Source organism: Megalobrama amblycephala, linkage group LG15, assembly GCF_018812025.1.
Source record: "Megalobrama amblycephala isolate DHTTF-2021 linkage group LG15, ASM1881202v1, whole genome shotgun sequence".
Lineage (NCBI taxonomy): Eukaryota > Metazoa > Chordata > Actinopteri > Cypriniformes > Xenocyprididae > Megalobrama > Megalobrama amblycephala.
Window position 1 is genome coordinate 32,536,900 of NC_063058.1, and position 24,821 is coordinate 32,561,720.

The window sequence follows — 24,821 nt, forward strand, 5'->3', positions numbered from 1 at the left end:
CATGTTTATTTGATGATATAAATTAACTAGTAAGAAGAGACGATCGGTTCATGAGCCGCTTGATCTGAGGAGCTACAGTGATCTGTCACGACACATTACAGAGCCACACAATGGTATTTATTGTTTAAATTTCTTTAAAAATTACAAAATTTGAGACATATCAAAAGTAACCTGCTCTGTCTTGTCTGTCGATACGTTGTCAATGTCCTCTTTACTCCACAATGTATTTTTCACTGTGTGAGAGCGGCAAGGCTTGTCAGATATAGCAATCTTCAACAGCATAATTAGATTAATGTGCTAATTACCCTCTTGAAAAAGTATTGAATTACTTATTAATTACTTTCTAAATCCCATATCAACCTCGACCAGGATAGACATGAAACCACTCTTTTAATTCTTTCAAATAAATAATATAAAATTGCATTAATTATTCTTGAACTGACCAAAGTATTTAAAGGGAGAAGGTTACATTAAAAGCATACATACATATTTTACATTAGACATTAAATTATGATGTTAAATCCACTATTATATATAATTGTTCTATAGTCTATAAAGTATTTAATGCAATTACATCAGAAGTAACTAATTAAATGACAGAAAATTGAAAAGTAATTCCTTACTTTACTTTTTTCAATGGAAAAGTAATTAAAGGGGAACTATTATGCCCCTTTTTACAAGATGTAATTTAAGTCACTAAATTCCCCAGAGTGTGAATGTGAAGTTTCAGCTCAAAATACCCCAAAGATCATTTATTTACAGTGTGTTAAAATTGCTACTTTTTGGGGATGACAGCTCGTTTTTGTGTGTCCCTTTAAATGCAAATGAGCAGGTGCTCCCTGCCCCCCCTTTCAAGAAGAGGGTGGGGCTTAAGAGCTCCAGCATACTGCCAACAACAAAACAGGACAATCTCACGCACTGAAAATGTCAGGAAAGGTCAGTAGCGGCGTTCAGTTCGAACCGGAGTCGGACAATGATGACTACAGAGCCAGAAAATATATGCTGCATGGAGACAGAACAGGTAGAGTTCAGTTTAATTACATGTATAACTTATGTCGTCATCTTGCTTTTATCCACTATTATTACAAGCCTGTTGTACCGGACCATGTCCGAATGATGACCAAAACCAATATTGCTCCGATACTGTAAGCTGGATCATGAACAGTTGGTCCTAATCCAAAATACCCCACAGATCTTTTTTATAGCATGTTAAAATTGCCACTTTTTGGGGGTTAGCTGTTTTTGTGTGTCCCTTTAAATGCAAATGAGCTTCTGCTCCCCACCCTCTTTTCATAAGAGTGTGGAGCTTCAAGAGCTCATACTCCTGCATAGCGGCAACAACAAAACAGGTCAATCTCACGCACTGAAAATGTCAGAAACTATAAGTAGCGGTGCTCAGTTTGAACCGGAGTCAGACAATGATGCCTACAGAGCCAGAAAATGCTGCATGGAGACAGAACAGGTATAGTTTAGTTTAATTACATGTATAACTTATGTCGTCATCTTGCTTTTATCCACTATTAGTACAAGCCTGTTGAAGTAGACTCCATCCGAATGATGGCTCCGGTGATAAGCTGGATCACGAACAGTTGGTACTGATCCATCCTTAAGTAACAACTTTTTAGCAAAACCTGTTTTGTATTGTCCCTTTGTACAATGATTTCCGCAGACATAAATTAATTTAAGTATATGGGGGCGCATTCCCTTCGAAAACAAAACTAATCCACTACGTCTTCAGCAGATCTGATGACGGGAGTAAATGAAGACTATTACTTTCAACAACAAAACACCTCAATCGCTTACCAGACTTTCTTGTCATTTCAGCTCCCTCATTCCACTCCAATCCACTATTAGCAGAGAGTATAAAACAGGGGATTCACAGATCAAAATCATCCGCTATTAAGATTAAAGTCCATCCTTACCTCCAGAACCGGTCCGGCTCCGAGTATGATCTGCTCCACGCCGCTGGCGAAGCCTTTCTGGCTGAGCGCCGTCAGGTGATGGATCAGGAAGTTGGTGCTCTGGGTCTTTCCTGATCCGCTCTCTCCAGAGATCACGATGCACTGGTTCTTCTTCCTCTGGAGCATCGCGTGATACGCCGCATCCGCCACCGCGTAAATATGCGGCTCCAGCTTCCCCAGCTGATGCTTATCATACATTTTGACGTATTTCGGGTTGTAAATGGGTAGGAACTTGAAGGGATTGACGACGATCAGGATCCCGCCGACGTAGGTGTAAATCTTCTCCTGCCGAAAGCGTCCACGCAGGTTCTCAAGCAGAGACCGTTCGTTTAGATCCGGGAGGGCACAGAGGTCAGCCACGTACTGTCCGGCGGGAGGCTGCGGGAGAAGACCGCGCTCCACCATCCGTCTCCGCTCCTCCGTCACCCTCAACCACATCTGCAGGCTTCCGTAGTGGATGGATCCGTCTAGGTTCTTCTCCCGCAGGAGGAAGCGGTAATCCTCGCCGCCGAGCCGGTTCTCCAGTGCCATGCGCGGCCACAACATCATGCGCTGTACGGGACAGTCGCACGGATTCAGGATCCATTCCTCCCCTCCGAACTCCTTGACCTCGGCGAGCACGTAGAGCCGCGACCGGTCCAGCTGCAGCCGCTCGATGAGCTGCTCGATGACCTCCGCCGCTGACGTGACCTTTCGCGCAGTGACGGGGCAGTAGATGGTGCCCTCGGACAGCGCTCCGGGATACACGCGCAACGTGAACTCCGAGTCCTCGTAACGGCGACGCCCTCCGGCGTCATGGCAACTCATGATGGTGCAGCAGCTCCCATCAGCACGAGACGCACCGCCAACACAAGAGTCCCGCGCTGCATTCACGACATTCCACCTGCGGAGAGACAAAAACCGTCAGTGATTCTGGAGGAACTTACTGTCCGGTGTTGTTAACTAAAACTAAAACAATTACAAATCCTTTTTGCAGCATGGCATTTTTGGAAAACATTTTAAGAGCATACATTTGTTATCTGGATTAGCAACATCCATCCACTGAGACAAACAACGAAAGCCAGCAGAGCTGCAGTCCGTGAACGCCAGCACTCAATAACCGGACAATGACGGGCCAGAACAACTGTGTGAAATGTGTTTATCTTATGGTGATCTGGTTTACAGCAAAAGAGAGACCCGAACACACACACACACACACACACGACACTCTACAGTCCAGTTCAGTCACTGATAAACCACATGTACATGAAATAAAAACACATGCACCTTTTTTTAGCTTTAGGGTGATGCAGATTTACAGTATTAGTGATAGAGACTCATGATCGGATGATACTCGGCCATTTTGAAAGCTCATAACCATGTCAGCTTCATAATGAATAACGCACATTCTTGTGTTTTCAAAAATTGAGTAAATATTGTGTAAAATAAGGGTAAATGTCTCATTTGTGCTCATTACATTGTATTTTATCACACGCTCTGTAGATATCAGTATTAGCTGCACATTACCAGAAATCAGACCAGGATTATGGTATATAAATGTCAAGTTAAGTAAAGGTTTTATAGGTTTTTCAGAGGTGGGTAAAATAAAATAAAATAAAAAAATAATAAAATAAACAATATTAAATAATAATATTAAGAAAAAAAATAAATATTAAACAATATTAAATAATATTAAAATAAATAATAATCTATTAAACATTACAATAAATAAAACAAAATAATAAAATAAAATAAAAAATATAAAAAAATATTCAACAATATTAAATAATAATGTTAAAATAAATAATTTATTAAATAATGAAATAATATTAAATATTAAAAATATTAAAATAAATAATAAAAAATAAATATTTAAATAAATAAAATATTTTTACAAATATTAAATATTAAACGATATTAAATAAGTCAAAATAATTTATTAAATAATATTAAAATAAAATAAAATATTAAACAATCTGAAATAAGCCTTAACAATTAACTGAATAAAATAAATAAATACATAAATAAATAAAATAAAATACTAAACAACAATCTGAAATATGCCTTAGCAATTAAGTGAATAAAATAAAATTAAATTAAATAAAATTAAATTAAATAATAATATTAAGATAAAAAATTAAATATTAAACAATATTATATAATATTAAAATAAATAATCTATTAAATATTACAATAAATAAAATAAAATAAAAAATATTAAAAAAATATTAAACAATATTAAATAATAATGTTAAAATAAATAATTTATTAAATAATGAAAATATTAAATATTAAAAATATTAAAATAAATAAAATATTTTTTTAAATATTAAATATTACACAATATTAAATAATGTCAAAATAATTTATTAAATAATATTAAATTAAAATAAAATAAAATATTAAACAATCTGAAATAAGCCTTAATTAACTGAATAAAATAAATAAATACATAAATAAATAAAATAAAATACTAAACAACAATCTGAAATAAGCCTTAGTGAATAAAATAAAATAAAATAAAATAAAATAAAATAAAATAAAATAAAATAAAATAAAATAAAATAAAATAAAATAAAATAAAAAATAATTTAAAATAAAAACAAGAATAAAAAAATATTAAACAATCTGAAATATGCCTTGGCAATTAACTTAATAAAATAAAATAAAAATATTAGTAGTAATTGAAAACATAAAAAAAAAAAATACTCTAACATATATATAAATGATATAATATCCTACTAAAATAACGCTGTTCCTGTTTGAATTCATGAACACAAACTTCCATAAACTCAAAATGCCAGTCTACAATCTCACGGTATATGAAATGTCAAGTCAAGTAAAGATTAATGTGTTTGTGGATGCCATTTTAAACATTCAGGCGTGGGCGTAACATGGATCTTCTGGTATTTCAGAGGTATGCGTGTTTACAAAGCCACGGGAGATGAGAAGTGTCATTGTCCGTCACCTGACGGAGTGAAGCTCCTCAGTTCCTCACGTGTCTCTGACAGCACAATGCTCTCTATCTGTCATTCAGCCCTTCTCAATTCATCCCGTCTCATTTCCTGTGGTCCCTGGCCCGCGTCCAGCTCTTCCAGGTGTGCAGACAGACACAGACGCAGACGTTCAAAACAAACCCACCCTCTCTCGGGCTTTTGTCTGTGTGGCTTCAGACTACGACCTGAAAGCTTCTGTTCATCGTAACGTGTTTGTTAGCGCAGCTGCTTTCAGCGCGATTAGAGGAAAGTTCATCTAAATCATCATTCACTCGCTCATGTCATCCCGTTCCTCTGCGGGACACAACAATTAAAATATTTAAAGCATATCAGCATCGATGGTTCCATGAAGAATCTTTAACATCAACGGAATCTTTCCATTCTTTAGATTTTTAAAAGGTTCTTTTTAGAATGTTGACTGAAAGTCGTCCTCTATGACATATGATGTAAACTCAAAATAAAGCCACAGCAGAGGAAGGAAAAGAAAGGTGTCAGAGCAGGTTAAAGGTGCTCGAGCGAATATATAATGCATAATGAACAGATGGAAGAAACGACAAGAGACCGAGAGGAGGAGAGAAACCAGCTCTGTTCAGACACCACAGTCCCACAATGCAATGCAACAAATCTGTTCATGATTATCAATTAAAATGCATTACTTGACCCAGTATTTGTTCATGTAATCTAATGCTCATCACAGTAACATCAACAGTATCCACTACAATCACTCCTGAGGTCACATGCTCCCTCAGCAGAACAGACGCATGTCGAGTGACAGTGAGCAGCTCCATTCACACACTTCTGTCTTCTATTAATAAAGAGGCTCCTTAAACTCACTGACACAAACAGACGAGAGCCTCAGGAATCTTCCCATGATGCCTCAGGTCTCTGACAGGTCTGGCGGCTGTACAGAGTAATATTTCCCTTTAACCAATAAAGATGAGTGACAGAGCGTAATGAGCTGCAGTATAGACGAGAGCGGATAACACACACGCTCATGTGTTTCAGCATTCCTCACGGCTTTCCCGGGATCGTTCTGGACTGTCAGAGCCGTCAGCCAGAAGCTTTTCTTAATAGAGACAAATGAACGGCTGAAAGTATGACTTATTTATTAACAGGTACCTATAACACACCTGAACTCAGTCACGCTTCAGCATATATATATATATATATATATATATATATATATATATATATATATATATATATATATATATGAACAATGATATACTACATACTACATAATTTATACTGTGTGAGACGATAAAAATTATCAACTAAATTAAATATTTAGCTTTCATTTTGTCATTAAACAAGAGAATATTTAAATAAATAAAATAAAAAATATTAGTAGAAATTGAAAATATGTAAAATTTACTTTAACATTAAATATATTAAATAAATATTATATATATATATATATATATATATATATATATATATATATATATATATATATATATATATATATATATATATATATATATATATATTTTTTTTTTTTTTTTTTAAATGATGAATTAATACTATATACGATATAATAAAAATAACATAACAATAAAAATTATCAAGAAAAAAAATATTTTTTACTAAATTAAATATTTAGCTTTCATTTTATCATTACACCAGATAATATTTTAAATAAATAAATAAAATCAAAAATAAATTTATTTTTTAGTAGAAATAGAAAATACATAAAATTTACTCAAACAGAATTAATAAATAAATAAATAAATTATAATTTGGATGTGTTTGATTTTTATGATAAAAAAATATTATAAAATAATAAAAAATATTTGTTAAAAAAGGGTTCGTCAATAGAATATAAAATTAATTAATATTATGATCTCTGACAAGACTTTAGAAACAAATATAATAAATAATTATTGTAATAATAATAATAATAATAATAATAATAATGTAATTGTGCCAAATAAAAAAAATATTGTTCAACACATTTAAGTTGTAAGTGAACTTTGACAGCCCTAACAAATACAATTAGCATTTATATATACATATATTTAATATAGTTAATTATATTCAAGTAAATAAATAAATAAAGCAGGCTGAGTTAGTTGATGATGTCAAACCTCACACCATCCCAAAACCACCTCAGGTTTTTCTGAAGAATCCATAATGACACAATCATCCTGTCGCTTTCTAGATCAGCAGCTCCTGATTGGCTGCTAAAAAGCGAGATAACACATGACATAATCAGCTCTCCTGGCGGCTGGAGAAAATGATTGGGGTCAGGGTCAAAGGTCAGATGAAGGGGCTGTGGGGGCATATTTGCTCAGGCCTCGACAGGTTAAACGGCCGCAGAAAGAAGCAGTGCAGAGCACCTCGAACCGGGTCTGAACGCCACAAACGCCCGTCAGGTGACCAGGAAGGGTGGGACGCGGCTCATTTGTCACTCTGTTTGGCTACAGATGAAAGCGCACACAATAGTGAACGTGAGAGAAAGAATCACAAGCCCTTTCTGAAGAGCAGGAGCGGAGAGACTGTTGAAACAAGGATCAGATCGCAGACAAACAGCCTTTATGAAGGACACGGCCTGTTCACCTGCAGAAAGGAAGTGACAGAAAGGTCACGTATGAGAAATATGAGCGAGTGACACACGCCACGGACGTTCCTCTGGATGTCTGAAAGCTTCTGGCACCTGATAAGAGACGGCAACATCCTCGATCCGTGGAAGAAAATACATCAGCTGTCCATCTTCATTAAATACAGCCGAAGAATCTGCTTTAAACGCCTCAAACTACAAATCATGAAAACAGATGAAGAGTGAAACTCTGAGCCAATCACGCGTGAAAGAGAGCATCACTACGCCCTACTTACTGCCAAGGGCACTCAAAGTGGGACATCACTGTGTCATAAAAAGATATATCCCATGCAACTCTTTACTCTGAATCAGGACGTCATCTTAATAAATTTGCAGCAAAAATACAAATTCAACTGTTGCAAATAAAAAAAATTACATAAATTATTGCCTATTTAACTGAAATGAAAAATATTTTTGGTTAATTAGTAAAAATAAAAAATAAAAATAAAATAAAAAGTAAAAATAAAATAAAATAAAAAGTAAAAATAAAATAATATAAAATAACATATTAGATGAAAAACTTAAACGAAAATAAGAAATGTTGCCTTGGCAATTTACTGAAATAAGTTTGATTTGAAGTACTTAAATTAAATAAATGGAAATAAATAAATAAATAAAAATAAATGAACTAAACTAAAGTAAGAAATAAAACTAAAACTGAAAAACATTTTGGTTAATTTAATAAAATTGAAATAAAAGAAAATATAAATATTAAAATATAATACTGAAATAAAACTATTTACACCTAAATTGCAATATATATTTTTATTATTTATTTATTTAATTATTTAATTTTTATATATATATATATATATATATATATATATATATATATATATATATATATATATATATATATATATATATATATATATACAAAAAATACAAAAATAAAATAAATACATGAGTAAAACAAATGAAAAATAAAAAAGCCTACTTCAAAATATTAATAAAATCTATCTATCTATCTATCTATCTATCTATCTATAGTTGTCTATCTATCTATCTATCTATAATTGTCTATCTATCTATCTATCTATAGTTGTCTATCTATCTATCTATCTATAGTTGTCTATCTATCTATCTATAGTTGTCTATCTATCTATCTATCTATCTATCTATAGTTGTCTATCTATCTATCTATCTATCTATCTATAGTCGTCTATCTATCTATCTATAGTCGTCTATCTATCTATCTATCTATCTATAGTCGTCTATCTATCTATCTATCTATAGTTGTCTATCTATCTATAGTCGTCTATCTATCTATCTATAGTTGTCTATCTATCTATCTATCTATCTATAGTTGTCTATCTATCTATCTATCTATAGTCGTCTATCTATCTATCTATCTATAGTTGTCTATCTATCTATTTATCTATCTATAGTTGTCTATCTATCTATCTATCTATAGTTGTCTATCTATCTATCTATCTATAGTTGTCTATCTATCTATCTATCTATCTATAGTTGTCTATCTATCTATCTATCTATCTATAGTTGTCTATCTATCTATCTATCTATAGTTGTCTATCTATCTATCTATCTATAGTCGTCTATCTATCTATCTATAGTTGTCTATCTATCTATCTATCTATCTATAGTTGTCTATCTATCTATCTATCTATAGTCGTCTATCTATCTATCTATCTATAGTTGTCTATCTATCTATCTATCTATCTATAGTTGTCTATCTATCTATCTATCTATCTATAGTTGTCTATCTATCTATCTATCTATAGTCGTCTATCTATCTATCTATCTATCTATCTATCTATAGTCGTCTATCTATCTATCTATCTATCTATAGTTGTCTATCTATCTATCTATCTATCTATCTATCTATCTATCTATCTATCTATCTATCTATCTATCTATAGTTGTCTATCTATCTATTTATCTATAGTTGTCTATCTATCTATCTATCTATAATTGTCTATCTATCTATCTATCTATAGTTGTCTATCTATCTATCTATCTATAGTTGTCTATCTATCTATCTATAGTTGTCTATCTATCTATCTATAGTTGTCTATCTATCTATCTATCTATAGTCGTCTATCTATCTATCTATCTATCTATAGTCGTCTATCTATCTATCTATCTATCTATCTATCTATCTATCTATCTATCTATCTATCTATCTATCTATCTATCGAGAGGAGAGTATATGAAGTATTTCCAGTCTTTCCATATTTTATCTGTTAAAAACGTACAAACATCACAACACAAGTAACAAATGCTTTCAAATACTTTCCAGCATTTTGAAATCCCACATAAGACCAAATATATCAGCGTCACATGATCATAAAGCTCAGAAATCAAAATGACTTGACCATCATATGTACTGTACTCCACTAATGCCGATCCTCTGAGAAACGCCATTCATGAGCGCAAAAATCTGACAATTCTCGCTCATGTGACACAATCTTCGCCAGTCAAGTTTTCAAACAACGTTCCAATATATGACAGATTTCTGGCTAAAACACCATCCTTATGAACACTCGGAGGATGCTCAGCCCGTCCTGAGCTCAAGAACGGCCCTTCATAAGTGTCAGGATCATAACGCACACACTTACCCTTTGACCTGGAGAGTAATGACAGGCATGGACAGGAACGCCACTCACGTTAACTTCAAGACAAACTAAAGAAGATCCGCTCCTCTCAGTCCTGGACGTCCCATGGCAGCCGAGCTTCAGGTCTTCTCGGGGTCAGCGGCTCCGTCGGCCCGTCTGCGCTGAACTCACGCCTCAAGCCTTCAAACTCCGGCTTCCAGCCTGACATTCCAAAGCTCGGGAAAGACGCGAACGCGCAAATACCACACGGAGGAGATCCTGCTCTTCTGGGTTTGATCCTTATAAGGTGAGGAACCCGAATCCGATCCTGCGCTCGGCTGCGTCCATCTCCGTGAGAGAAACCGAGGACAAAACAGACCATAAAAAGGAAGGACACGCATCTAAATGTTGCATGCGGATCCCTTCCTGGCGTTTGTGTCCCTTCTGCTGCCGTCCCAGACTCCAGACGCGAGTGTGTGTGTGTGTGAGGTTTGGCAGCTGCGACGGAGAGGGGGTGGAGGAAATGCAACGGGGGGGAGGGGAGAGAGAGAGAGGCTGTTATTTCCTGAAACGCGAGAGAGAGAGAGACGATCATATGGGCAGGAGGACGATATGGACAAAGAGAGGAAAAGAACAACAGTTTCATATGGAGACTGAAACACACACATCTGCTGCGCTAATGCAGTCCGAGGATGCAGATGTTGTTGTTTGTGTGCTGGGTTCAACTTCCTCCCCTAATATATATATATATATATATATATATATATATATATATATATATATATATATATATATATATATATATATATATATATATATATATATTTATGTATATATACACTATACTATACTATATATATATATATATATAGTAGAGTGTTGTTGTCATGCCGTCATTTTACGCCGGACTGCTTCACAAACGAGGGTCAATTCAACACAAAAGATGAACATGACGGCACATGCTAGTGGATGAGTTGAATCAACTCCACAGCAACTACATCAATTTATCCACTAACCATTCAGAAACATCCGGTTTCATTCTAAAAGTTGTAACTTCTTCCTGAGTCTCTCCATCAGTGTCGACTCCGGTTTGAACAATGTAAGGCTGAACACTTTCCTCATTTTGGCTGCGTGAGATTCTCCAGCTTTGTTGTTGTTGAGCTGTTAAAGCTCCGCCCTCTTCTGGAAAGCGGAGCTCATTTGCATTTAAAGGGACACACACAAAAATTGACAAATTTGACAAGCTATAATAAATGATCTGTGGGGTATTTTGAGCTGAAACTTCACAGACACATTCTGGGGACGCATATTACATCTTGTGAAAGGGGCATTATAATAGGTCCCCTTTAACGTGCCCCTATTATGCCGTTTTAAAGGTTCCTAATTTTGTTTCGGATCTCCTACAGCAGGTTTACATGCATCCAAGATCATCATCATATATATGTCAGCATCAGCTCTTTTCTCAGTGTCTGAAACGCTTCGTTCGAAGATTCGGTCTCTCTAAACCCCGCCTTTCTGAGAGCCTGCTCTGCTCTGATTGGTCAGATGGCCCAGTCTGTAGTGATTGGTCGACAGCTTACAGTGCATGTCGGAAACTAAACGCCTATTACCATATTTGAATCTCAGCTCTGGATTTTTTCCAGCACTTGAGTGATACGAACAGGCATCGGTTTTTCCGTATCTCATCTCAAATTCTACAGATTTGCAAAGTGGTTTTCTCGACTTGAACAACACGAACCAAACTCTTCCAGTCTCAGCTACAACTACAGTGTTTGAGGGCGGGGCAAAGTAGACCTCGTTCGCTGACAGCCAATGAAAACCATTGGCTGGCATTATGCAAATTAGTTATATTGTTACATAGGCATGTAACAGGAAGTGAGACTGGAATCACTGACGACTCGTTTCAGCAGTTGAGAATCGCTTCTTTCTTTTGATCTCTCTGATCGACATCTCTTCTCTGATGATGAGGGCGGGGCAACCTGTCACTCACATGAGATCCACCAATAGCAAACCACAACCATCCAATCAATTCCACACAAACAAACTCAAACCGCACCCAACATTTGTTCTTGTTTGCGAAGCATTTCACTCAGATATACGACACAATAGGGAAGAAAAGACCATTTTAAGACATCATTGAGTCTTTGTTCACGTTGTTCAACTGTTGTTGTTTTTATCCGTGCTTTATCAATAATTTGGGATTAATGTCAGCACACTGTTGCAATTAATGAGAAACTTTAAGAGTCTCGACTTTGAGTTGGTGGGGATTAATTAAAGATTCATGGCAGGAGCAAATTGTTATTGATCATAATTAAATTTTAATTGTTTATTGTTTATTTATGGATGCGTTATGTGAGCTAGCAATAAAGCCTGATAGAATATACGACACATTTACAAACTACATATATTATAAAATGCTTGTTTTGGATAAAATCTAAGTCTATTTTACCTCATATACACTATGCATATACAAACAAACACATATAAATATTTTTAAATAATTGTTTTAATTTTATAAAAATTATATATAATAATAAAATATTATATTATATATATAATTAAAAAAAAAAAACAATATAATAATAAGTATAATAAAATATAATCTAATAAAATAATATTTTTTGTATGTATGTATATCACATGAAAAGCAATATTTTTTGCTTTCTGTGAAGATTTAAATCATTTAGAAAGTTACTGCCTATGTAGACAGCATGGCAGCTCACTAGGGTTTGGATCTGAGCTAATCGTCGCCTAACGTGTCTTATTAGACCTGTGAGGATGAAAGACTGAAACAAGAATACAACATCAGTCATTTCTGAAGAAAGGTGACACAATATCTGAACACAATCCTCCTCCTCCACTGCTGTCGCTCTGCTGCTGCTGAACAGATCAATAATGGTAGAATAATTTGAGACCATTAGACTACACTTACAGGAAATGCAAACGCCAGATCTCAGGGGAGACGGCGAGTCCAGACGCTACCCATGCAGCAAAACAAAAGACCTGCGCTATGATGTCAATAATATCCAACATTAAATGCCACGAATGTTGAATTATGGGGCTGAACTGATGCGTGAAATGCATGTACACACGTCTAACAGAGAATAAAGTGATCCGCTTGAATTTGCATGTACACTTCTGCTTTAATGACTTCCTCCCTACATGTATTTTAGCACACAACATGGCACACATCCAACGACACTGTACCATAACCTGAAAAACTACAGCATGAATCAATTTAAAGAGTGACATCAGCATGATAAATAACAATCTAACGCTCAGATACAAGATCAGGCATGAATCAGAAACAAGAAAACGGAGCCGTTCAATAATTCAGTAATGAGTTCAGTGCAGCTCCAGATATGAATTCAACGCTTCACATTGACCTGTAATTCATACGTTCATTATTCGTCCTCATGCTTCCTGCGATTAATAAATTCAGCGGCTCTAATTACGGCAAACCATTTCTGTTCGTTTGACACGGCTGCTAACACGGGAACAAATCATCTATCTTTGTGCCAATTAGACACTCTGGAGTTAAAAGACACGTACCAGTGTGTTGCAGTGCATTCTGCACTATCAGCAAAGAACACGTGCGATGCAGAAGAAGCTCCCTAGGTTGTTTACTAAGTTTTAGCGCACTAGGAGGTCAATGGAGTCATGTCATACTTTTTAAATTGAGTTTATTGCCTCTCAACACAAAAAGGATTAGTGATTGGATGACGTCATTATATCCTCAGCCAATCACAAGCTCTATTCCTTCTGTTTAACCAATGAAACTGGTCGATGTGGACTCTACAAATCATGATGTCATAGAGGATTTAACAGTTCTGAGATTCTGATTGGCTGTTCTGATTCAGAACAAAATAAAAGGTTGTTACATTCGTTCTACTAAAATTATAAACACAACCACCTGGAAATGTCTTAGTAACCAGCCACAACACCCTGGAAACCACCCAAAAACACCCTAGCAAACACACAGAAATACACTTAAAAACAACACCAAACGCCTTAGCAACAACCTAGCAACCACCCAAAACAACATAGAAACAACCTAGCAAAGTCCTAGAGCATAGCAACCACATAGTAACACTAAAAACCACTCCGAACACATTAGCAACCACATAACAACCACCCAGAACACCTTAGCAACCATATAGCCATGTTTTAGTAACCACCTACAACACCATGGCAACCACTCAAAAATACCCTAGCAAACACACAGTAATGCACTTAAAAACAACCCCAAACACCTTAGCAACAACCTAGAAAAGTCCTAGCAACCACATAGTAACGCTAAAAAAAACCCACCCAAACCTCATAGCAACCACCCAGAACAAGACAGATACAACCTAGAAAAGTCCTAGCAACCACATAGTAACACTAAAAAAAACACCCCAACCACATAGCAACCACCCAGAACAAGACAGATACAACCTAGAAAAGTCCTAGCAACCATCTAGAGCCTAGCAACCATAGTAACACTAAAAAACACCCCAACCACATAGCAATCACCCAGAATAAGACAGATACAACCTAGAAAAGTCCTAGCAACCATCTAGAGCCTAGCAACCACATAGTAACACTAAAAAAACACCCCAACCACATAGCAACCACCCAGAACAAGACAGATACAACCTAGAAAAGTCCTAGCAACCATCTAGAGCCTAGCAACCACATAGTAACACTAAAAAAAACACCCCAACCACATAGCAACCACCCAGATCAAGACAGAAACAACCTAGAAAAGTCCTAGCAACCATCTAAAGCCTAGCAACCACATAGTAAAACTAAAAAACACCCCAACCACATAGCAATCACCCAGAATAAGACAGATACAACCTAGAAAAGTCCTAGCAACCACATAGTAACACTAAAAAAACACCCCAACCACATAGCAACCACCCAGAACAAGACAGAAACAACCTAGAAAAGTCCTAGCAACCATCTAGAGCCTAGCAACCGCATAGTAAAACTAAAAAAACACCCCAACCACATAGCAACCACCCAGAACAAGACAGATACAACCTAGAAAAGTCCTAGCAACCATCTAGAGCCTAGCAACCGCATAGTAACACTAAAAAAACACCCCAACCACATAGCAACCACCCAGAACAAGACAGAAACAACCTAGAAAAGTCCTAGCAACCACCTAGAGCCTAGCAACCACATAGTAACACTAAAAAAACACCCCAACCACATAGCAACCAGCCAGAACAAGACAGAAACAACCTAGAAAAGTCCTAGCAACCATCTAAAGCCTAGCAACCACACAGTAAAACTAAAAAAACACCCCAACCACATAGCAACCACCCAGAACATGACAGAAACAATCTAGAAAAGTCCTAGCAACCACCTAGAGCCTAGCAACTACATAGTAAAACTAAAAAAACACCCCAACCACATAGCAACCACCCAGAACAAGACAGATACAACCTAGAAAAGTCCTAGCAACCACCTAGAGCCTAGCAACCATAGTAACACTAAAAAAACACCCCAACCACATAGCAACCACCCAGAACAAGACAGAAACAACCTAGAAAAGTCCTAGCAACCACCTAGAGCCTAGCAACCACATAGTAACACTAAAAAACACCAACCACATAGCAACCACCCAGAACATGACAGAAACAACCTAGAAAAGTCCTAGCAACCACCTAGAGCCTAGCAACCACATAGTAACACTAAAAAAAACACCCCAACCACATAGCAACCACCCAGAACAAGACAGAAACAACCTAGAAAAGTCCTAGCAACCACCTAGAGCCTAGCAACCACATAGTAACACTAAAAAAACACCCCAACCACATAGCAACCACCCAGAATAAGACAGATACAACCTAGAAAAGTCCTAGCAACCACATAGTTAGACTAAAAAAAACACCCCAACCACATAGCAACCACCCAGAACAAGACAGAAACAACCTAGAAAAGTCCTAGCAACCACCTAGAGCCTAGCAACCACATAGTAACACTAAAAAAAACACCCAACCACATAGCAACCACCCAGAACAAGACAGAAACAACCTAGAAAAGTCCTAGCAACCACCTAGAGCCTAGCAACCACATAGTAACACTAAAAAAACACCCCAACCACATAGCAACCACCCAGAACAAGACAGAAACAACCTAGAAAAGTCCTAGCAACCACCTAGAGCCTAGCAACCACATAGTAACACTAAAAAAACCACCCCAACCACATAGCAACCACCCAGAACAAGACAGATACAACCTAGAAAAGTCCTAGCAACCACCTAGAGCCTAGCAACCACATAGTAACACTAAAAAAAACCACCCCAACCACATAGCAACCACCCAGAACAAGACAGATACAACCTAGAAAAGTCCTAGCAACCACCTAGAGCCTAGCAACCACATAGTAACACTAAAAAAAACACCCCAACCACATAGCAACCACCCAGAACAAGACAGATACAACCTAGAAAAGTCCTAGCAACCACATAGTAACACTAAAAAAACACCCCAACCACATAGCAACCACCCAGAACAAGACAGATACAACCTAGAAAAGTCCTAGCAACCACCTAGAGCCTAGCAACCACATAGTTAGACTAAAAAAACACCCCAACCACATAGCAACCACCCAGAACAAGACAGAAACAACCTAGAAAAGTCCTAGCAACCACCTAGAGCCTAGCAACCACATAGTAACACTAGCAAAAAAAACCACCCCAACCACATAGCAACCACCCAGAACAAGACAGATACAACCTAGAAAAGTCCTAGCAACCACCTAGAGCCTAGCAACCACATAGTTAGACTAAAAAAAACACCCCAACCACATAGCAACCACCCAGAACAAGACAGAAACAACCTAGAAAAGTCCTAGCAACCACCTAGAGCCTAGCAACCACATAGTAACACTAAAAAAAACACCCCAACCACATAGCAACCACCCAGAACAAGACAGATACAACCTAGAAAAGTCCTAGCAACCACATAGTAACACTAAAAAAACACCCCAACCACATAGCAACCACCCAGAACAAGACATACAACCTAGAAAAGTCCTAGCAACCACCTAGAGCCTAGCAACCACATAGTAACACTAAAAAAACACCCCAACCACATAGCAACCACCCAGAACAAGACAGAAACAACCTAGAAAAGTCCTAGCAACCACCTAGAGCCTAGCAACCACATAGTAACACTAAAAAAAACACCCCAACCACATAGCAACCACCCAGAATAAGACAGATACAACCTAGAAAAGTCCTAGCAACCACCTAGAGCCTAGCAACCACATAGTAACACTAAAAAAAAAAAACCCAACCACATAGCAACCACACAGAACAAGACAGATACAACCTAGAAAAGTCCTAGCAACCATCTAAAGCCTAGCAACCACATAGTAAAACTAAAAAAAACACCCCAACCACATAGCAACCACCCAGAACAAGACAGATACAACCTAGAAAAGTCCTAGCAACCACCTAGAGCCTAGCAACCATAGTAACACTAAAAAAACACCCCAACCACATAGCAACCACACAGAACAAGACAGAAACAACCTAGAAAAGTCCTAGCAACCACCTAGAGCCTAGCAACCACATAGTAACACTAAAAAACACCAACCACATAGCAACCACCCAGAACAAGACAGATACAACCTAGAAAAGTCCTAGCAACCACCTAGAGCCTAGCAACCATAGTAACACTAAAAAAACACCCCAACCACATAGCAACCACCCAGAACAAGACAGATACAACCTAGAAAAGTCCTAGCAACCACCTAGAGCCTAGCAACCATAGTAACACTAAAAAAACACCCCAACCACATAGCAACCACCCAGAACAAGACAGAAACAACCTAGAAAAGTCCTAGCAACCACCTAGAGCCTAGCAACCACATAGTAACACTAAAAAACACCAACCACATAGCAACCACCCAGAACATGACAGAAACAACCTAGAAAAGTCCTAGCAACCACCTAGAGCCTAGCAACCACATAGTAAAACTAAAAAAACACCCCAACCACATAGCAACCACCCAGAACAAGACAGATACAACCTAGAAAAGTCCTAGCAACCACCTAGAGCCTAGCAACCATAGTAACACTAAAAAAACACCCCAACCACATAGCAACCACCCAGAACAAGACAGAAACAACCTAGAAAAGTCCTAGCAACCACCTAGAGCCTAGCAACCACATAGTAACACTAAAAAAACACCCCAACCACATAGCAACCACCCAGAATAAGACCGATACAACCTAGAAAAGTCCTAGCAACCACCTAGAGCCTAGCAACCACATAGTAACACTAAAAAAACACCCCAACCACATAGCAACCACCCAGAACAAGACAGATACAACCTAGAAAAGTCCTAGCAACCACCTAGAGCCTAGCAACCACATAGTAACACTAAAAAAAAACACCCCAACCTCATAGCAACCACCCAGAACAAGACAGATACAACCTAGAAAAGTCCTAGCAACCACATAGTAACACTAAAAAAACACCCCAACCACATAGCAACCACCCAGAACAAGACATACAACCTAGAAAAGTCCTAGCAACCACCTAGAGCCTAGCAACCACATAGTAACACTAAAAAAACACCCCAACCACATAGCAACCACCCAGAACAAGACAGAAACAACCTAGAAAAGTCCTAGCAACCACCTAGAGCCTAGCAACCACATAGTAACACTAAAAAAAACACCCCAACCACATAGCAACCACCCAGAATAAGACAGATACAACCTAGAAAAGTCCTAGCAACCACCTAGAGCCTAGCAACCACATAGTAACACTAAAAAAAAACACCCCAACCACATAGCAACCACACAGAACAAGACAGATACAACCTAGAAAAGTCCTAGCAACCATCTAAAGCCTAGCAACCACATAGTAAAACTAAAAAAAACACCCCAACCACATGACAACCACACAGTAACACTTTAAAAACCACCCAAAACACCCTAGCAATATATTAACACCCTCCAGAAAAGTAAAAGGGCATTTATATTTGCAGTTCCATTTCACATTTACATTACTAATAGTTGCTATTAATACACTTTGGTTTATTAATATGGAAATTAACACTCATCTCTTACAAACACAGTAAACCAGCACTAGCGTAACAGAAACAGGAGGAGGAGGATCTGCTTCACAGGATCAGAGGGGAAGTTTTGAGGTGAAGCTTTATCTGACAGTTGGAGAAGAGGAAGGATTTCTGAAATATCACGTGTGCCGCATATGAAATATCTTATTTATATTTCCACCGCAGAGGAAACCCCATCTAAAAGCTGAATGGTGTTAAAAATATCTAAGAAAAGAACAAGAACAGGTCATAGTTTATTTAGGACTACTATTATTTTTGTAATATGAAACTATTGGTCTACATGAATGTGAAATTAAATACCGTCTTAATAAACATTTCCATCCACACTCAGAGAGAGTTCAGACAGACAGACATTCAGATCCAGTTCAGTAGTGCAACACTTCCACTGACCGTCAGACATGAACTCTGACAACGGCCTGCAGACCTGCAGAGGCTTCCTCTCGCTCTGAATGAAGCCAAACATAAAGCGACATAACACTAAAGAAAGACGTCTGCTCTCGTCAGGATCAAACTAAATGAAGTCAAACGCCGGCATGTGGAGAAGAGAGAGGGGTGAATCTCAAGAAAACAGGTCTGGATTCATTTTCATATACCAATGTAAACAAATAACTTAATATAAAATATAATATAATAAGTAAATTTAAATGAATATAAATTAATAAATAAGTAACAATCTAAAATTTAATATGTCAAATAAATAATCAATATAAGTAATTAAATATATAAAAAATACAAATAAATAAAGATACAAGTAAATAATCATATAAATAAAATGCAAATATAACTAAATACAATAAAAAATAAAAATAAAAAATAATGAATATTAGTATATAATATAAATAAATAAATATAAATAAAGACTATAAGTAAATAAATATATGAAATAAATAAGTAAATAATACAAATATAGATAAAAATAAATAAGGAATATATATATATATACACACACACACACACACACACAAGTAACCAAAATGAATACAAATATAATTAAATAAAAAAATAAAAAAAATGAATAAGTAAATAATATAAATAAAAAATAATGAATAAACAAATATATAAAATAAATAATTAAATACAAATATAAATAATGAATACAAGTAAATAAATAGTGTAAATAAACAAAATAAAAATAAGTAAATAAAATGAATACAAATATAACTAAATAAGATAAAAATAGGTATAAATAATGAAAATAAGTAAATAATTATATAAATAAAAATAAAGTACATAAATATATATAAAAAAATGAGAAAACAATTACCAAAAAAATATACATATAAATAAATAATGAATATAATTTTTAAAAAGTACATAAATAAATAAACATAAAAATAAATAATATAAGTAAATAAAATAAATACAAATTAATTAAATAAAAATATATAAATAAATTATAAATATAAGTAAATAAATATATAAAATAAGAAATAAATATAATTAAAGAAATAAAGAATACAAGTAAATAAATATATAAAATAAGTAAATAAATAAAAAATTAAAGCCCATTTTAATACTTTTTTTACTCTCTCTTCTCTCTTCACATTGTGAAATATGAGCATTTTCACGAGATTCACCCAGTGTGACTGAAGTCATCCGAGTTGATGAACCATCAGAAGTAGAAAGCGTCGGCTTCCTCCGGTCAGCTGCGTTGAGCAGCGGTCAGCAGAGACTCAGCATGTTCTGGAGCTCACGGCCTCGAGAAACACTCGAGAAATCCCTGCAGCCTTCTCCATCCACAAACACACAATTACACTTCAATTACACTGAAGGAGCGAGCCAGGCCAAAGGTATCCTGGTCTTCTCGGCTGTTCTGAGCTCATAAAAGTTGAGATCACTGGACAGAAATACGAGGAATGCGACCAAACCAGACTTCTGAACTCTGAGCGACGCTTTATTGTGCTGTAAACAACAGAGAGAAATCCCAAAGCTGTTCTGTGGAAGACGACACGACAACAAACTGTGTTTGACTTCATGCTTAAAGTCAGACAATGAGTTCAACTGAACCAGATTAACAACATTCAAAACTACTAAACTTGACTATTAACATTTAGTAAATCCATAAATGTGTTGTGATGTGTTCAGATCATGTTGCTTTAGTTCTCAGAAACAGGCTTGTTTTTATAGTTTGAGTGTTTGGTTTCTAAATTTCTCCTGAATTTCAGCCATTTCTTGCTCTCGGAGGCACACAAAACACACTGTGCTCGACAGGTCTGTTTGATTTTAATGAAATGGTGTAATTTTAATTTAGTTAATGGTTTTTGAGGACACAGTCTGTCCACGTCAACATCGGCCCAACCTGACGAGCTTCGAGCAAATGACTGAAACAATCTGCAGCAAAAATACTGTAAGATTTCAGTGATGTAATGAATAAAAACAAACAATACAAAAAATACACATCATCATCATCATCATCACATTAACATAATACACAAAACAAAAACTTTTCCATACTATTAGACTATTTACCATAAAATATATTTTTCCTTTCAAATATACACAAATAAAAATAATATTTATATATAAATTATTTACCTACATATATATATATATATACACACACATACAAGAAATAAATCAAAAAAATTCTATATGAATTAACTATATATAAATTAAATAATAAAAATTTAATTAAATTAAATTATATGTAAATTATTTAACAATATATAAATAAATAAATTCAATATATTATATAAATAATTAAGCAATAAAAATAAAATTATATATATAAATTATTTATATATAATTAAATATTTATTGTGCACTTTAGTTAGATTAATTGAATAAAATGCGTGCTGAAATCATTGATCTTGCGCTGCACCGACTGACAGATTATAAAGAGAGAGCGGCGCTTGATTTCTGTCATTCATTCACAAGAAAAGTTATTGTTTTTCATCAGATTTGGTGAGTATTTCATACTTTACATTGACAAAATGTATTTTTAAACCTAGTTATTTTATAATGTTTAATATTTAGTGAAAAACGATTAGAGGAAATGGCTGATATATGCGCAAATAAATGCTACTTTGCCGCCACCTGCTGGTCAAAGTGGTAATTATTGTCTTTTTTATTTTTAAATAAGTGTTTTCTATCAAATGTTGAATTTCCTACATTTTTAAACGTTCGGTTTTACACTGGGGACAATTTGAGAAGGATGAACAGATAATGTTTGTGGTCATCACATTAAAAATAACATTTGAAGCGCTGGAAAATAATGCGTTCACCGGAAATGCCAGAGCTGGTTTAACGACAACCAGAAGTAACCGTGCATATAGTCCACTGAAGATCCCAGTACAGAAAACTACAAAGATGATGAATGAAGAACCTTCATTTATGAGTATAAGAATATAAAAATACATATAAAATATATTTATATATTAAAGTCTGACTGCGTACAACCTTTAATAACAACAGAAGCACTGTATACTGCTGTCCAAACTCAATATCGTCACGTGATCTTCTGAAATCTCTCTGTCGCTTGGTCATCTTCCGAGAACGAGAATAAATCCGCCTTCACATCCTGTGAAGAGTTTCACTTCTGCATCCAAACGACTCAAAGATTCAACCTTCAATCGCTCATCGCTCTACACACGCCTTCATCTGAACTTAAACTTTATCTTACGACACACTTCAGATCATCTCAGTTCACGCATGAAAGCAGAACTTTTACTTTTCTGTTTGCTTGTACAGTCAGGGATCTCCAGTTTAGTGTTTTTCTGGAAATGTTTTTGCTGTTATATTACAGGTTCCTCAGATCAGTGTTTTTGTTTCTGGTTTCTTTAAAGCACCAGAATATAGTTGATCTTAAAACAAATCACAACCCATTTTACCCCCATTATTAAAACTGGAATGTGAAAGGAGGAGAAAAGAGTGTAGTGTGAAGAAAGAGTCATTTTCAAGTTCATGTCAGCTTTAAAGAGGTTATTCTGTTCCTTCAGGCAGTAAAGATCCTCTCTGACTCCAACTGGGGCCTTTTTAAAGAGTCTGTACTGGATAATCATGCATAAATAGAAGATACTGTAGTTTATTAATTTGATTTTTCTCCCTCTAACGCACTGATTTCATGCTGCTGTCCTCAGATGATCTGTAGTGTCATATATCTGAAACTAGAGACCTGCTGCTCGTCCGTCACATCTGCGACTTCTGAAAATCATCATCTGTATCGCCTCGTTTCACAAAGAAAAACAAACTTTGACTAATAAACACTTCATATGTCAATAACATAACAATAAACAAAAATATATATACTTTCATCTATAAATTATTAGATTATTTACCATGCAATATATTTTTATCTTCCAAAAATACATAAAAACTAAATTTTAAAAAATATAATAACAAAATGTAATTTATATATATATATATATATATATATATATATATATATATATATATATATATATATATATATATACACATATTAAAATTTTATATTTGTATTTTATTATATTTATTTTATTTTAAATTAAATGTCTTGTATATTTTTCTTCCAAAAATGAACAATACATAAATAATATATTTTAAAATATATAATATAATGTAATAGTAAAATGTCATTTTTTATATTAAAATAAATAAAAATAAATCATTTATCAATAATATATATATAGATTTATATATAAATTATTTTAATTTTTTATTTTAAATCTGTCATTATATATATATATGACAAATTTGAAAATACTTATATAATATAAATATATATAATATAAAGTAATAAAATCTTTAAATATAAAATAAATTAAATTATATATAAATGTAATTATTTATAATTTTATTATTATTTTTATTTTATTTTTTTTATTTTAAGTTGTGTATATATATATATATATTATACACACATATATATACATATAAAGTATATTATATATACATATAAATATATAATAAAGTAATAAAATCTTTAAATATAAAATAAATTATATATAAATGTAATTATTTATTATTATTTTATTTTATTGTAATGTTGTGTGTATATATATTATATATATATATATATATATATATATATATATATATATATATATATATATATATATATAAATTTCAAATAAAAAAAATTTAACATAAAATAAATATATAAAATTTAAATAATTATTTATGACATAATATACATATACAAATTTAAAATAAATTATAGTAAAATAAATTATTTATATATAGTTTTATTATATTATATTATATTATATTATATATAGTTTTATTATATATATTATATTATATTATATTATATTATGTTATTATATTATATATATATTATATTATATTATATTATATTATATTATATTATATTATATTATATTATATTATATTATATTATATTATATTATAATCTCCAGGTGTAAAATCATCAAACGTCAAGAATAATTTAGTGTTTTACACACTGGCCTCTGCAAATGCTAAACTGGTTTAATTATCATGTAAAACAGGAACTTTAACTCACATTTGCATAAAAGTGTTTATCATTAATGGTCTACGTGAGAAACAGTAACACTGATGCTTGACTAAACAAAACGCCACTAATATTCCCGTTTGGTAGGTCACATCTCCGGCCGGATAACACTGAACTCTTCTGGAACACATTAAGAAATGAAAACAATCTTCATTGGCTGTATTCTCACTCAAGTCAACAATATGCTAATG

At 34.4% G+C, this 24,821-nt stretch overlaps 1 protein-coding gene across 19 annotated transcripts in view; it reads right to left on the reverse strand.

Moving 5' to 3' along the window:
* Window positions 1–24,821, reverse strand: part of myo9ab (myosin IXAb) — a 109,386-nt gene that overhangs the window by 67,500 nt on the left and 17,065 nt on the right. For 13 of the 19 annotated variants that reach the window (XM_048159081.1, XM_048159079.1, XM_048159087.1 and 10 more), the window contains exons 1-2: window positions 10,115–10,595; window positions 1,923–2,844 (exon numbers count right to left, since the gene is read on the reverse strand). In XM_048159081.1, the coding sequence (XP_048015038.1) occupies window positions 1,923–2,844; window positions 10,115–10,143 (951 nt within the window). In that variant the 5' untranslated portion in view covers window positions 10,144–10,595. Of the gene's footprint in view, window positions 1–1,922; window positions 2,845–10,114; window positions 10,597–24,821 lie in introns of those variants that run through there. The other 6 variants (XM_048159092.1, XM_048159091.1, XM_048159085.1 and 3 more) reach the window with 3 other exon arrangements.